Below are 12,967 nucleotides of genomic sequence, written 5' to 3' on the forward strand. Positions count from 1 at the left end.
CACATGCAGTGCAAAGAGACTCAAATACAGCTAGACTAATACTCCTGCTTTCACAGCAAACATTTCCAAATCTGCTAATTCCATGGCAGGAACTCACCTGATTTCTGTCTCTAGCATTGGCGTATCTGAACCGCTGGATGTAGTAGAACACAAGCCAGGCCAGGGAAATGATCATAAGGACAATAAAGGAGATGGAAACAAAAACCACTGACGTCCGGCTGACAAGCTTTTGTAAGTTCCGAGTTCCAATAGTAATGTATATAGTCACGTTAAGGTTCTTTTCAATTAGAACAGCTATTTCTTTTCCTTTAGGCTCCGGGATCATTATTGCTACTATATCTTCAATACCTGGCAGAGAAGAAGAAGAAGACAACATTTACAGCAGGAAGGCAATTACTTGTCCAGCCAAGTGGCACACACTAATAAATAATGAACACGAGTCTACCACTAAACACTGACCAGTATAATCCTATCTAATATCTGTCTACTGCCACAACACATAGTAACTTTTTGCAGCCTGAGAAAAGTGGAACAAATCTTAAAATATGAAATATGCATCTGTTACTGTTAATATTGGTAAGTTTGGTTTATAAAATGTTAAATTATTTAATGAAGGTTTCTCAACTGTTAGCTGGTCAAGACCACCAATGATTAAAGCCATCTCCAGGCACTCCAGTGGCTGCAGTATGATCAATACTGGTCAAGATTTCTACAGTAGTCTTGTTTAATATCTAAAGGTGTAGAACATGCAGATCAATATCACTTTACACGATCTACCAGAAATTAACCCTTTGTATGCCAGTTTTAACACCCAGATTTTTTATTGTGCAGTCTGCCCTCAGTAGCTTTGATAAATAACATGGGTTGCTAATAAGGCCTACTTCTTCGATACATTTTAGTGTGGAGTTGGCAGCACAGCAGTGACAGCTCCCTGGACATAATTGGCAGGACTGCTGCACACAGAGCCAGTCCTGGCTGCCTCACAGAGATCCTGCTCCCATTCGCTATTAACAGGACACACGCACATTCTAATGATAGTGCATGGGAGCAGGACTGCTTTGGCAATGTCGTAATTTGAAACAATCATTTTTGATCAATTTGGCTGACTATTCAGTCTGTATCTGTCCCCCAATGTCTGCAGACTGGTCATGGATTATGCTAGAAAACTATGGCTGATTGTTACTGCTATTTCCTGCTGATGCTGCTGAAGGACAAAATATATTGCTTGACTGAAAACTGGGCACACTGTACTGTGTATGGATCTGTCAACTGAAAAGCTCAGACATGATCTTATAGGGTGACATTTATCACAAACTTGTACAGGGCATTAAGGGAACCTTGCTGCCTACTGCAGATATGATCAGCTAAACAGCCACTGGAAAAATGTGTGTGAACATGGAAAATCATGTGTGATTTCAGCATTTGGTTGTTGCATTTTCCAAAATCACAACATACAAATTACTCGACTAAACATATTTGGCCATTGACAGCTACAGTTAAAGCTCGATTGAACCTCCTCCTAACGTGTCGCTGTGTTAGATGGTTTTAATCTGTTATTACATAATAAAGCTCAAGTTACCTGCTATAAGAGCTGTGACAAGTTTCAAAGTTGGGCTAGAATGGGAAGGTTCAGTTCTCAAGACTACACCAAAGAAAACCATTTCCAAATCAACTTTTAGCTACATGAGCCACCACTGACTGCAAGTATGCGCATAATCAAAAGATAGTCAATGAAGAATCAAGTCAAGATACAGACCACTGTCAAACAATATCGTGCTTTTCTCCAGGCAGCGCCCTTAACTAGTACACTATCTAGCCACTATACAGAGAAGGAAACGTCTCTCACCAGAGCAGCCCTGAGATAAGGACCACAAGAATCTTTGTCAGAAGTAGCCAGTTTGCTGTACTCAGATTCAGAGTGCACAATAAAATTAAACTGAATGTGGGGCTGCATAAGATGGAAATTCATGCCAAAAGCAAACCCAAACAGCAGTTTCCTTTCCTCAGTGAGGAGGGATTGGTTGTGCTGAAAGAGGCGAGAGCCACAGCTTTGTTTAAGGCTGCTTTCACAGTGTGACGTTAAAGGGAAGGTCCAAGCAAGATAAAAAAAATGAGTTTCACTTACCTGGGGCTTCTACCAGCCCCATGCAGCCATCCTGCGCCCTCGTAGTCACTCACTGCTGCTCCAGTCCCCCGCTGGCAGCTTGCCGACCTCGGAGGTCGGCGGGCCGCATTGCGTACATTTTTGCGCATTCCCACTAGTGCAGGAACATTAACACATACTTTTTTACGCAATACTGGTTCAATGCGTAAAAATGTACGCATTGAACCAGTAATGCGTAAAAATGTATCTGTTAATGTTCCTGCACTAGAGGGAATGCATAAAAATGTACGCAATGCGGCCCGCCGACCTCCGAGGTCGGCAAGCTGCCAGCGGGGGACTGGAGCAGCAGTGAGTGACTACGAGGGCACAGGATGGCTGCATGGGGCTGGTAGAAGCCCCAGGTAAGTGAAACTCCTTTTTTATTTTGCTTAGACATTCCATTTAAAGTCGCACGTTATAAAAAGTAATAACGCAGACTAACGCATAGCAACACAAAGTATGTGCGACATTCACAGTGCTCACGTTGCGTGTAACGTGTAGCAATATTTAGAAAGTGCTGCATGCTGTGCTTTATAAGCATTAATAGATGCGTTGGACTGTTTGCACATGCTTAGTAATGTTTTTTTTTTTTGTGAAAAATGTGACGCATGCACCGTTTTCGTTCCATCAGTATGCAACAAAAACGGCGCACCAAGAGACACATAACGCAGTTTAAAATAATGTGCAACTTCAAAACCAACATTCGTTGCGTTAGGGGCACGGACTAACGTCGCATCAAACGCAACATTCCACTGGGAAAGAGGCCTAAAGGGAACCTGAACTGAGAGGGATATGGATGTTTCCTTTTAAACTATACCAGTTGCTTGGAAGTCCTGCTGGTCTCTGACTGCAGTAGTGGCTGAATCACACACCTGAAACAAGCATGCAGCTAATCCAGTCTGACGTCAGTCAGAGCACCTGATCTGCATGCTTGTTCAGGGGCTGTGACTGAATGTATTAGAGACAGGATTAGCAGGAGAGTCAGGCAACTGGTATTATTTTAAAAGGAAAAAGCCATATCCTTCTCAGTTTAGGTTCCCTTTAATTAGCACTTTATACTAATGTAATGCTTACTCTAGCAGCAAAATGGAATGAGAAGGATACTCCCCTTTGTATTCTTCACAGACTACATAATACAGCACATTACATTTGTGACAATGATCATTCAAAGTTGCATAAAAGCTGTCTTTTTTAAATACAGTTTTTGGGCAGACTAACTTGTGTACATGCCGATACACATATTTTCTTATTTATTGTGGTGTAACTACATTGCCACTTTAGTTAAGTGCATGGCTATTTATTACTCAGCAGCACATTGCCAGTGAAATTTAACAGGTGAAAAAGGTAATAACAAAAAGCTCACACTCGGTTATATCCACTACAAAGGGGAGACTAGAGAAATGCGATAGAGAGACATCAAGGAACAGTAGGTCTGTTTCCAAATCAAGACTGCCATCTGTTGTCTATGGGCATTATCCTTCAACTGCAGGGGGTGAGGAGCTGTCAGTAGAAGGGAATCTGCTGGGGATTACACTGATTTCACTGGACAGAGAGGGGATTAAGAATGACAAAGTGGTGATAATGTATTTTGCCTCATATAGGTTATTCTCTGCTTTCACCAAACAAAGTCTGAGAAATCAGGAAAAAGGCAGTCAGCAGGGGATATAGCCTGATGAAAATAAAGATATATGACATGGTTTATTGTAAGGCAGTAAATACAAAATAACATATTTGAGGATGATTTATCAAGCAAATGTTTAGCATCAAACTAGCAGCCTGCTGTTTATTTTCCATTAAAGCTGTTCCCAGCTCCCTGAGCAATCCTGTATCTCTAAAGCCTCGTATGAAGGATGTCTCCTGGTGCGGATCCAACATTCTACAGATGGAGTTTCACTAGCCTGTGGGCTAGTGACAAGTTGTGTTGCCATGTTATCGGCTGTCTCGGACGAGTTTCATCTAGCATGAGTATGGAGCACAAGCAGACAGAGGCGCCAGGAGGGTAAAAATCGCTAAAAATAGAGAAGCCAGTGGTGGACTTACCTCCTCCAAGCAGACACAAAATACTGTTGAGAATGTTCAACAAAATATTTATTTACATACACCAGAAAGTGCAACGCATTTCGCAGGTATGTCCCGCCTCATCAGGCCATGAATGGAGCCTATAACTTATTCAGGTCTAGTATTAGGCTACTTTCCCACCAAGACGTTGCGTTTTAGGGGACGTTATGGTCGCATAACGTGCCCTTAACGCAACACATGGTAGTGTTGAAGTTGGACGTCAGATTGAGCTGCGTTATGCAGCTCTCAATGCAGACGCTCCAGGTTAGTGATAGGAAGTCCAGGTCTTTTTAAGGATTCGGATCATTTGAATCAGTTCATTGAAAAGATCCGGATCTTTGAACCGAATCATTTGAATCATTTTACTAGGGAAGCAGACTGGGTGAAATGACTAGCAGGACAGGACTTTACCTGCACTGTACATTCTGTATGTTCCTGTTTCTTCCAGACAGACATCCACTGTGAACCGAATCTTTCATTGTGATGATCCGGATGATTCGACTCACAAAAAAGATCTGGATCAAATGAATGATTCGTTCATGATCCGGACAACACTATAGTCCCACCACAAGTCACCACAGTGCAGTGAATATTAATTAGCAAAGTGGCTGGCCACGGAGGAGGAGGGGAGACCTCCTCATCCAACATTACTGAGCATGTGCAAACAGTCTAACGTGGCTTAGCCCAGCATAACGTACAGCATGCAGCACTTTGTTTAAACGAGCTGCGTTACTATGTAACGCAATGTGTGCACTGTGAACAGCACATTGATTTTACAGTGCTGAGATTTAGGCTGCGTTACTGGCTGCTGTAACGTGGGACTTTAAAGTCCCACTGTGAAACCAGCCTAAAGCTAGGCGCCTCTTGGATCAAGTTATGATGGCTGGGGACCGGCCATTTTTTCTAAGATCCTGGAACTGGGCTTTAACTATTTACCCATGGCTTTACCCAAAATGTGTGAAAACGTGCTTAAAGAGGAACTCCAGTGAAAATAATGTAATAAAAAAAGTGCTTCATTTTTACAATAATTATGTATAAATGATTTAGTCAGTGTTTGCTCATTGTAAAATCTTTCCTCTCCCAGATTCACATTCTGACATTTATTACATGGTGACATTGTTACTTTGGGCAGGTTATTTAGCTGTTTCTAGCTGTTAGACAGCTGTAAACAGCCATTTCCTGTCTGTGAACATTGTTACATTGTGGCAGTTTGCCAGGAGTACCGCAGTATTCAGAGCCTCTTGTAGGAGGGGTTTCAGCACAAAATTAGTCACACAGCGCCCCCTGATGGTCTGTTTGTGAAAATCATTCTATTTCTCATGTAAAAGGGGGTATCAGCTACTGATTGGGATAAAGTTCAATTCTTGGTTGGAGTTTCTCTTTAAAGAGGAGCTGTTAGGTATAGGGTCTCAGAGAAAATAAACACATATATCAGTAGCTAAACATTGGCTGTACTTACATTACATATGCATTTCACTGTCCACGTTTGGATGTCACAGAATCTTTATATAGTATTTGCAGAGAATGATGCTCCTGACAGCTCATGGCAGGTTCCATGTTTGTCTGTCTCCTATGAAGCCAATTATGTCGTCATGTCCTGCCTGCTTCCTGATGATTAGACTCACACAAAAGATCGGTAATGTAAAACACTACTGTGCAGTGAATATTAATTAGCCATGTGGCTAGGAACAATAGCGGACTCCTGCAGTGTACTCTGCAGGGAGTTTTTTCAGTGCTGTGGGCTGCTGCTTTTGTAACAGGAGCCCTGTAACTTATCACTAGCAGCCGAGGGGAGGGCCCCAGAATGCTTTGCTGTATAGTATGCGGCTCTCGCCTTCTTAAGAGCTTGGGTCTAACATCCTTGCTGATAAGCACACATCAAAACGAAGAGAGATTTTTAACTTAAGTATTGCCTTTTTGGCTTCCTTCTAAACTATTTAACACAGGAGAATAGAGGTTTAAATTAGCTTTTGCAGCCTGACAGTTACTCTTTAAGTGGTTGGTTTAAAACAACTCAAAACCTATTTCCACATTTTTTTTTGATAATTTCACTCATTCCCATCTGGCACAGTCTCTCACAAACCCCAACCCCTATACTGACCCATACAGGCATATCTATGCACCCATAGTGAACAGCCATTTAAAGCGATCCCAAAGACACATTATTTAATGTATTGTGTATTTTGGTGGCTATTTTTAAATTATTTTGTAAGATAGAGAATTTTGCTTACCTTGTCTATAAAATAATACAAATATTACTGTGGGCCAGTCAGGCATTCTATCTTGACTATAGTGGACGTATACACCTGATATAGTGCATAGGACTTACATTGCACAAAATGATGCTCTCTAAACAAGATACACCATAATGCAGACAAACAAATGCAGCAACTGCACTAGGTTGGGGGATGAATTCCCTCCAAGAATGTCATGGCTATATTTATCTCTTTGGGACATGTGGGAGGAGGCGCCCAAAAGAGTATACCTGCTTCCTCAGGTCAATATAATGGATTATTGGCCTGATTATTGACCTGAGGAAGCATGTCAGAACCATGAAATGTGTCGTCTTCTTTAGTGTTCCAATAAACATTTTTGATACCCTATTCCTCATCTGAGGAACATTTTTAAACCTTTATAGTTTTTAGGCATCTACTGAGCAGTAGGGGTTTTTTCTTGTTTTTGGAGAGCAACCAACAAGTTCCAAAAAGATTTCCTCTACAGAACCGCATGGAGATGGACTTCTCCACATGCCTGATACTGTGGCTGCCTGCCTAGTAACCCAGTTTTGTAAGTAGTATTTCTATTGTGGATTGCCCATTGGTTTAAATACTACACTATATTAGCAGTCCTGTTCTTTTTCTCTTTCTTCCCCCAGTTCCTGGAGTTCACTGGTTAAAGCTCATCTACTGAACCCACCCACTATATGTATCTCTTTGTGTTTTGTGTTTTTATAGTCCTTCTACAGGTTCAAAGATACTAGCTTTGATTGTGCCTTTTGGTGTGCAATGAAGTTTCTTCAGCTAAAACTGCTGCTTTAAACCTTAGATCACATGACCAGAAGTACGTAAATTGAGTTAGTTTGTTTCTAGCTACTGCATGTGGGTTTGGATGTTGATTTAGCTCCAACTGCTTCCTTATTGCAGTTCAGGCTAGAAGATGGTGGGCTCAGACTAATCTCTTAGGAAGATTGCAGTTTGTAGCACTGGCAGTCGGAGGTCCAGGAAGTAGCCAGTGCCTGAGCATGTACCTATATATTTAACCTGATGAAAGGGGTCAACCCGAAACATGTTGTGTATTGCTGAAATCTGATAAAAAGCCATTTGAGTGCCTCCTTATCCGTTAATACCAATAGCACCCCTGCTTCTCACTCTAAGGGCTTGTTCTCACTGTGAGCGGTTTCATTTTTTTAAGTACTGGCAATTTTTAAAATCGCCATAAAAGCACTTATGCAACGTTGCTCTATGTGAGTGTTCTCTGAAAGCACAGGAAAAAGCACTCACAAAGCGCTCAGCTATTGTGCTGGTGATTTATTATGTGCACCAGGCCTAAATCCAATTTTTGACACTTTTAGCGTTTCTTTTATTTCTTGCGTAGTAAGTTCATTTACACACAACAACACTTGTTCCCTGACGTCTCTGTAAGCAGAATGAGACATACCGTTGCTTATTCTAGTGCATAATAATGATAATAATAACGTTCTGATTACAAGTCCAGGCTCCAGGTAATTTGGAAATCTTTCATCATGCAGGTATTTAGTGCAATCAGCGCAGCCTACTCTGTAATGCAGCAAGTGAGGCGGTAGACAGGCACATGGAGGGTGACATCAAAGGCCATGTGTGGCTGTGAGCAGTCAGAGAGACTCCCGCTATGCAGGCCCATCAGTGAGGCACATTGCACAGCTTAGAGAAAATCCGCACTGGCATCATCATTTCCCCATGTTCATGCTCTCATGCTGGCAAAACAGCAAGGTAAAGTAATCAAAAACAACCGCAAGCCTCCGCTTTGTTTATAAACACATACATTAGCATCTGATTACATGTGCAATCACTTCATGCACAAACTGTCAGAAAGAAGATGTATATTTATATGGATTAAATTTGGATATCACTTACTGAAAGCACAAAAACATAATTTCATCATCGTATTTGTTAACGAAACTTGTTTTTCCATTGTTGAGTTAGTTAAATAAGTAGAGATGTACATCCTGCTGATTCTGATTGTCCCAAATCTAAACTGCATTAAATGTACAAGAAACCTCAAATTATTAGCATGTCACTGACCATCCCTGAAAATAAATATACGTATGATAGGAGAATGTGGAACCCAGAATCTGTAGCACGGGATTTTACCAAGTAGGACATTACACCAGTGCCAAACCGGCAATTCATTGCCTGATAAAGAGGAAGCCAACCTGAAGTGTATCGGAAGTACAAATGCTGAGAGATAAGTATCAAATCTGGGGACTGAGAAGGACATGGTTAGAGAAAGCGGTAATTTCTGGGTCTTGCGGTAATTATAATCAGGGTTGAGTTTCCAGGTAAGAATAGGAGAAAGCGCTGGGATCAAGTAAAGTTAGCCACAGATTGATAGGTTAGGGATCATTTAACAGAATCAAAATCAATTTTATTTTGGCCAAATAAGTTTGCACTAACAGGAACCTGATTTGGCAGTTGCTTAACGGACACAGACAATACGATACAAGGACAGACAGTATAGATATTACAAGACAAGGACAGACAGTATAGACAGTATATATTACAAGACAAGGACAGTATATGCGTTAAAGTGGTAGCAAGTTGCCTGCCTGTCCTGCTGATCATTCAGCATCAGAAGTGTCCAAATCGCACCCCTGCAATCTTGGGTGCTCACTTTCTGCACCTGCTAGTGTAAAGATCAGCTTTTTTCAATGGCTCCTGTCCTGGGTCACAGGATGGAATGTTCCAGAATAAATAACAAGAGCTGGTTGGAGGTGGCTAGCAACCAGGGGAGCACAGTAGGTTTTGGTCTGTTCTGCCCTTTCCAAAAGAAGCAATTCAATTGGGTTTAATTCCACTTTGTGGAACCCACTTTGCCTGTGTGCAAAGAGAACAACTGTGACTGCCAGGCTTCATCATTTCCCCCAAAGCATCAATAGTGCCGCATGGGAGTGTGAGCAGGACTGAGTATAAATCCTAAAGCCTGTACTTCCATAGTAATGTGAAAACAAGAGGCGGAGCCAACAAGACAAATTATAGCAGGTATACATATTGCCCTGAAGAAATGTCAGCGTCCCTTTAAGGCATGCAATAGCCAGTATAATCAAGTCTCATTTTTTGGTTCTTTCTTTACTGTGTTCCTTCTTAGTGTAATTCGTACTAGAACAACATGATTGAATGTGACTATTCGTTAGTTGACAGCTCATCTGTATTATCTCCAAAGAAGCTCCAATTGTAACACATTAAAGAAGTAATCTCTGGACAATTATTAAGACAGACTTTCTAATAATAATGATTTTGCTAATGCTAAGTAAAGTTGTCATGCAAGAAATATCCAAGTTATCTATTCTGACCCTTTTTGAAGAAATGGCTGGTTGTAGATGAGAAGGTCATCTTATGGCTTCATCACATCATGGGCCTGAATCACTAATTCTGCAATAAGCGATGGTGAGCAGCCATGCGTGAATATTACCAATTCCACCGTTTACCAAGACAGAGAGCCAAAGTCTGCTGGTTAATCCTGGACTATGCCAAGAAAATGTTACTAACATCTATACTGTATATCAGTGCATCATTTTTACATTTGCGTTTGAACATGGCACCAAGGAATCCATTTAGTCTAATTGTTTGGAACAATGGGAAGCCTAGCAGCATGATGGTAATGCAGGTTAATGATCTATTTTGGGGAAATATGGGTATTTTCCCTCATCTCTAACACTACTGGTCAAAAGTTTTTGCGGTGACACAGATGTGTTTTGTTGATCTTACTACTTTAGCATTTTTAGAACTTTTTTTTCAATTGGTAAAACTGAACACACTACAAACATTCACAAGCTTCATATGCTATTGACAAATACATCCCATTTATGCAGTCAGTTTTTACAGTGTTGACTCTTCTTGTTTGCTTTGGCATGTTGGATATCAGCTTCTGTGCCAGTTAGTGGCTGATAGGGATCCATTTTTGCCTTATTTGTGTTTGGAGTTGATCACAATGTGTAGGCTTCTTCTCATCCATCCATTTTCAAGAACTAACCACAGGATCTGAATTTGAGCTATTTCGTGTTGTGTTCCGTTACATTGAAAAATACACAGGTCATCCCGAAATTGTGCCTGAATTGTTGGAAGTAGTTGCTCTTGGAGGATGTTGTACTATTCTTTCGTTATGGCAGAGTTCTTAGGCATAATTGGGAGTGAGCCCTTCTCCATTAGATGAGGAACAACCACGTACATGAATTGCCTCAACATGCTTCACTGTTAACATGACATGAGATTATCGTCAGAAATTGGATTATTTAGAGAGAATGCTGTCCAATCTTTGTATGTTTGTAGAACTGTGTTCCTTTATGTTCTCCTAGGAAAGAAATGGCTTATTTGATGCCTTTCTTCACACAAAACTGTAGTCCAAAAGTCTTCCCCTCATTGTGTGTGCGCTCCCACCTTTTCAAGAGTGCATTGACTGCAGTGCCAGCGCTTCTGTACCTCTACCTTGCATTCCCTCATTGTGTGTGCAGAGGCAACCACACCCACCTGCTGCCAATACTGATCAAGCTCTGCACTGGAGGCAATATGGCAGCTGACTCCTCAGAAGGAGACACTCTTAGATGTTTTTAAGCTTTCTTGACTTCAGTTGAAATTCTTACCTTGAAGTTCTTGATGATCTGATAAATGGTTCTTTCAGATGCAATATTCTCAGCAGCAATTTCCTTTTATGAGAGGCCATTTTGATGCAAAGCAATCATGGCTGCACACATTTATTTGGAGGTAACCACTGCTAAAGCAAGAAGACAATGATTTCAAGCACATCTGTTATTCTTTTATCGCAATCAGACTGCCCTCATGACCCAATCAGAAGGATAGAGCGATTTCAGATGTACTCTTTCATACCTTCACCTGTGCAGATGATGTGACTTTACTGAAATGAAGTTAGCTGATCATTTTGTGTCAGGGACAAAATACACTGAGAATGGGTTTCAGTAATTAAGTTGACTTTCTATGAAATTACAGTTTTGAATGAATATCTGACCACTCTGCATGATAATCTAATCTAGAAGCAATGTGAACTGTCACCACAAAACCTGAAGCTGCTGATTCTGCAAAACACCACATTTGTGTCACTGCCCACACTTTCAGCCATGATTGTAGTGCATGGCTCGCTTTAATTAGGTATGCAAAACAAGGCAGTGATAAAACTACACGAGGGAAAGTGTAAGGTTTGCATTGAAGCCGCAGTTTGGGTACTTAAAGAGACATTGAAGCGAAAAAAAAAATGATGATATTATAATTTGTATGTGTAGTAGAGCTAAGAAATAAAACATTTAGATCATATACATCAGTCTAATTGTTTCCAGTACAGGAAGAGTTAAGAAACTCCAGTTGTTATCTCTATGCAAAAAAGCCATTCATCTCTATAGCCCCATCTACACGATACGATTCTTTATACGATTTGATTACGATTCTATTTACGATCCGATTAAATCCAACATGTCCGATCAGGATTCGATTCGATTCAATTTGATTTGCCATTGCAAAACAATGGCAAATCGAATTGAATCGAATCGAATCCCAATCGGACATGTCGGATTTAATCGGATCGTAAATAGAATCGTAATCGAATCGTACAAAGAATCGTATCGTGTAGATGGGGCTTATGACTTTCAAAGTCGTGGAGAGGGCTGTTTTCTGACTTTTATTATCTCAACTGTTAGTTAACTATTTACTTTTTCTCTGCCAGAGGAGAGGTCATTAGTTCACAGACTGCTCTGAAAGAATCATTTTGAATGCTGAGTGTTGTGTAATCTGCACATATTAGAGAATGATGCAATGTTAGAAAACACACTATATACCTGAAAATAAAAATATGAGAATATTTTCTTTGCTGCTAATCTTCTAGTAATTATTCATAGTACACAACCAATTCATTATATCATATATTTTTTTGCGCTTCAGTGTCTCTTTAAAGAGGACATTTACTAAATATAACTTAATGAATACAATTGTTTATTTTTTTATTACATTTTTAATGTTTTCCTATTGTAAAATAAAACCTCATTGTGATTTACATTCTTAAAGTGGTCTGAAACTCTAACATAACAGTCAACAAAAATGTGTTTTCCTACTTTTTATTACCCGTGCAGTTATATTTGCTTTTGTGCACAAGTCATATTGTCCATTTACAATTTACAAGAAAAAAGTACAGCTTATCTGCTCTGAAAACTGCCATTGCATTGTATTCAAGCTGCTTTTTTATTATATATTAAAATCTTCTAGTCTGCTCTTCTGAACTGTGTGCAACGGAGTAACCAAGCAGCTCAGGGTGGCCCAAACCACTATGGATGTAAAGGGGGATAAAAGAGACCAAAAAGCCCTCCTACTAATAAGCAATGCTTGGTGAAATTTGCCTTCTTAAAACAGAAGGGAATTTGCAATAATTCAGCTATAAGTGAACATTTGTGGTTACCCACAATGCACCACTACTGAATATGCAAATTATCCCTTTTCGCCCTTGTAAGCAAGGCAAGCATCCAAAACCGCTGGTGTATAGCAAGTCTATAGCTTTAAATATTACACAGCC

At 40.4% G+C, this 12,967-nt stretch overlaps 1 protein-coding gene across 1 annotated transcript in view; it reads right to left on the reverse strand.

Moving 5' to 3' along the window:
- RNF150 (ring finger protein 150) overlaps positions 1 to 12,967 on the reverse strand; it is a 257,044-nt gene that overhangs the window by 133,985 nt on the left and 110,092 nt on the right. The window contains exon 2 of the mRNA XM_068279557.1: positions 98 to 348. Within this exon, the coding sequence (XP_068135658.1) occupies positions 98 to 348 (251 nt within the window). The remainder of the gene's footprint in view (positions 1 to 97; positions 349 to 12,967) is intronic.

Source organism: Hyperolius riggenbachi, chromosome 1 (genome assembly GCF_040937935.1).
Source record: "Hyperolius riggenbachi isolate aHypRig1 chromosome 1, aHypRig1.pri, whole genome shotgun sequence".
Lineage (NCBI taxonomy): Eukaryota > Metazoa > Chordata > Amphibia > Anura > Hyperoliidae > Hyperolius > Hyperolius riggenbachi.